General features: G+C 55.5%; 4 protein-coding genes across 4 annotated transcripts in view; 1 reads left to right on the top strand and 3 right to left on the bottom strand.

Annotated features, from left to right (window-relative positions):
- The first annotated feature begins 374 nt into the window (after positions 1-374).
- On the top strand, positions 375-1,677 carry PPTG_15500 (hypothetical protein). Its single transcript, XM_008913715.1, has 2 exons — positions 375-1,124; positions 1,188-1,677. Exons 1-2 carry the CDS (start codon positions 435-437, stop codon positions 1,521-1,523), a joined length of 1,026 nt encoding a protein of 341 aa, XP_008911963.1. The 5' UTR covers positions 375-434; the 3' UTR covers positions 1,524-1,677.
- A 41-nt stretch (positions 1,678-1,718) lies between these two features.
- On the bottom strand, positions 1,719-2,123 carry PPTG_15499 (hypothetical protein; the record flags this gene model as incomplete). Its single annotated transcript, XM_008913714.1, has 1 exon — positions 1,719-2,123. The coding sequence occupies one exon, from the start codon at positions 2,121-2,123 to the stop codon at positions 1,719-1,721; it is 405 nt and encodes a 134-aa protein (XP_008911962.1).
- Positions 2,124-2,199: 76 nt separating this feature from the next.
- PPTG_23885 (hypothetical protein) lies at positions 2,200-3,147 on the bottom strand (the record flags this gene model as incomplete). Its single annotated transcript, XM_008913713.1, has 1 exon — positions 2,200-3,147. The coding sequence occupies one exon, from the start codon at positions 3,145-3,147 to the stop codon at positions 2,200-2,202; it is 948 nt and encodes a 315-aa protein (XP_008911961.1).
- A 233-nt stretch (positions 3,148-3,380) lies between these two features.
- Positions 3,381-3,605, bottom strand: part of PPTG_23884 (hypothetical protein) — a gene marked incomplete at both ends in the record, with an annotated part of 2,868 nt that continues 2,643 nt past the window's right edge. The window contains one exon of the mRNA XM_008913712.1: positions 3,381-3,605. Coding sequence (XP_008911960.1) covers positions 3,381-3,605 — 225 coding nt within the window.

The raw sequence follows: 3,605 nt of genomic DNA, 5'->3' as shown, positions 1-3,605 counted from the left end.
AGAGCTTCATTTCCAAATATAAAAGCGGAAAACGGCTTCTTTACCGTGATCACCAGTTCCAGATCCGTGCCAACAAACGTGCAAGTCATAAAGGTATATACGCGGCAATTTGAGCCGCTGCAGTCGAAAGCTGAAGAAACCTTAGTACTTTACTTTTAGCATTTGATTTTATTATTTCCAGACAGTTGTGGCCCAAAAAGTTATTTCCAGACAGTTGTGGCCCAAAAAGCGATAAAATACAACGCGAAACGGGAAGAATAAAAAATATCTTCGCTTTCTGTTCTGATTGGCCGCCGCTTCAACTTGAGCTATGTTGCTCGAATCTTCGCGCAACACGCAGCTCCGCACTGGAGCAACATCCGCCAAGTGATCTTCACATACGCCAAGTCCGCGTCCCCTTCCCCAACAGCTCCACTAGCAGTAACGTCTCGGCCATGAGCTCTCCAGCGGCGTCTCCTCCTTCACCGGCAGCGCTGCGTCAGATCCCGATCGTGTGTCCGGGCCACTCTCGTCCCCTGGCAGAGCTGCACTATAGTCGCAGTAACCTGCTGATCTCGGCATGTCACGACAAGCTTCCCATGTTGCGGCACGGCGACTCCGGTGACTGGATCGGCACGTTCGAGGGCCACAAGGGTGCGGTGTGGAGCGCCAAACTGGACAACGAGGCCGAGTTCGCAGCCACAGGCAGTGCTGACTTTTCGGTTAAGATCTGGGACGCACTTACCGGCGATGTGGTCACGACACTCGAGCACAAGCACGTGGTCAAGAGCGTTGCTTTCACGGCGGACGGCGCACGGCTGCTCACTGCGGGCCACGAAAAGATTCTCCGGGTTTTCGATATATTGGGCGTTAAGGAGCAGCTGCAGACCTACAAGGCTGACGGACGTACAGGCATCGTGGTGCTGCCGCCGCCGCCTCTTGCAGAGATGTCCACGGCCCAGCAGATCCGCAAGGTTGTTGTACTTAGCGACCGGCTGGCAGCTACGGGCGAAGTGGACGGCACGGTCACCATTTGGGATCTAGATGCGTACACGCAGACGCGACAGTTCAAGGTGGACGCAGACGTCATGGACATGGAAGCGTCCAGGGACGGACAGGTGCTCACAGTCGCGGCCGGCAAACAGGTACAAGACCACGAGTCGATTTATTTTTTTTGGTGTTGGAGACTCATTTTTTGCTTCTTGTAGGTGTATTTCTACGACGTTAACAAGGATTTTGCACTGCTGCATGCGTTCCCGATGCCCATTTCGTTCGCAGAGGAAGGAGGCGCGTCGCTGCATCCAACGGAGAACAAGTTTGTGGCTGGTGGCTCGGACACGTGGGTGCGCGTCTTTGACTTTAAGACAGGAGAGCTATTGGAGACGCACAAGGGACACCACGGACCCGTGAGATGTCTGCGCTACTCGCCCTCGGGTGACTCATTCGCGACGGGCTCGGAAGACGGCACGATCCGCATCTGGCAGAATGACTCCAAGTCTGCGGCTGCTACGTCCGTCGCGGACACGACCGTGAGCTCGAGTTAAAACAAAGCAGCGCGATCTTCTGGTACTGCGGGCTCGTGAAGATGCAGAGGCAGAAACGTTAGAGAAGGCAAAGAGCATGTACGAAAACGCGATCAGAAAAAGCAGGAAATAAAGTGTGAAAAAAACGACTCGATGTGTAGATGGCAGGCTCAAATGCTCGTACATTTCAGCAGATATCTCAATACTTGGAAGTACTTACCGCTGCTGGTACCACTGGATGATGTCGTGCAGCTCGACGAATCCCGTGTTGTCTGGGTCTAGCTCCATTACCAGGTCTTCCAGCACCTCGGCAGGACTGCCATCCTCGTACCCGTCCATGCCGAGGTCTTCACCCAGGAACTTGCCCAGATCTTTAGCCTCCATGCGACCTTGACCGTCTACATCGTAGCTCTCGAACAGTTGCCGCATGCGTCGGATCTGGTTCTCTACAGCCTTGCGTTGTGACACCTGCGCCGCCTTGTCTTGGAACCACTGCTGCGAGAAAGCAAGTAGGTCGGTCGGGTTCTCCCGAATCACGGCCTTCGTCCAGTCCTTCAGCACGTGCGGGAGGTCGGGAGGCACTGCAATCTGCTCCGCCGAGAAGATGCGATTCACATCCATATTGTCGCTATCTGTTTGTTGTCCGTGCTGCTAAAAGCTGGAATAGCGTGAAACGACCCTCCACAGGCCTTTTCACTTACCCGAGTCCACGCATAGCGTCAACGTCTCCGAGCAGAATCTTGTACGAGTGCGTCGCCGCCACGAAGGCATCCACACGTTTACCCGAGCTCTCTGCTCCGACATTCTTGCCAGCTTCAGCGACCGTAGACTCCAACGAAGCTGACGTATCGGACGCTTTGTCCGGGTGCAGCTTGAGTGCGAGCTTGCGGTACTGACGTTTGATCTGCTGGGTCGTGGCGTCGCGTGGCAGTCCCAATACACCGTGAAAGTCCCGGCGTTCCCACATCATCCGGATCCGCTCTGGCTGCCACAACTGCTCGCCGTCCAGGCAACCCGAACCTGACGACAAGCCCGTGCTCTTTGTGAATGCCGAGCGCACGAGCTTCATGCGCACACGGGCTGCACGGAACAGGTCCTCCTGTTCGTTCTTATCGGACGGCGCCGGTCTCCACGTGCGACACTGGCCACGTTGATCCATAGGACCAAGACCGAAGGCGCCTTCAATGCCGTAGTCAAATGTAGGAAGCGGACCACGTCCATGTGCATGCCGCGCGAACGTAGGTAGTCCTCCATTGCTGCGTCCGTGCGCTGAAGCTGGAACTGCCTCTTCGCCTTCGTTCGTGGGCAAGTTAGGACCACGACGCTGAGCCGCTACGGGGTTGATCTTAAAGCGCCGTTCTCTCCGAGAAGGTGGCGCAGCAGTATTTCCTCTTAGAGTTGCGTTGAGTGAAGCTACGAAACCGGACGATGAATCTGAAGTACTGGCTGCAGCAGCAGCAGCAGCAGGAGCTGTGGTTTCGGAGGACACAGTAGAGGTCAGCAAGCAGGGGCAATGCTCTTCACAGCAATGACACTGCGGACAGAAGAATAACATGCCACAGTGATACCCCTCACTTCCTGCTGACGCGTTGCTCATCCATTTACAGGCCCCCTTCGACTCGATCACATCCAGCATGTGCGCCATCGTTTTCTGCACAGCAGCAAGCCGAGACGAACAGCACATGCGGCATCCACACCTCACACACACACAATGAAGACAGCAACCCGAACAACCGGTGCAACGGCGACGTGTATCCCGGCACCCCGAACATCCCATGCGTAGCGGTGAATTGTCGTCGGAGCGCTGGCCGCGATTGCTACCAATACTACGCACGGACATCGCTCTAGATGATGACGTCCTTGATCGAGTAGCAGGGATCAGGAGACCAGCACTTGACGCTGCGAGCGCCTTCGCAACGCGAATAGACTCGATCCGTCTGCTTCTGCTTCCTGGACTGCTTTTAGAGTGCGAGGTCGCTTTCTTCGAGCCATGTGAGTGTCGTCGACCTGAAGTCGAAGCAGTTCTAGAGGTCTTCTCTCTCTTCGAGTTTGACACAGCACGTTTGTCGGTTCGAGCGGGTTTTGTTGCAGGGCGGTGCATTG

Source organism: Phytophthora parasitica (genome assembly GCF_000247585.1).
Source record: "Phytophthora parasitica INRA-310 unplaced genomic scaffold supercont2.55, whole genome shotgun sequence".
Lineage (NCBI taxonomy): Eukaryota > Oomycota > Peronosporomycetes > Peronosporales > Peronosporaceae > Phytophthora > Phytophthora nicotianae.
Note: the sequence above shows the minus strand (reverse complement) of the source record. Positions and strands in the feature narration are given on the sequence as shown.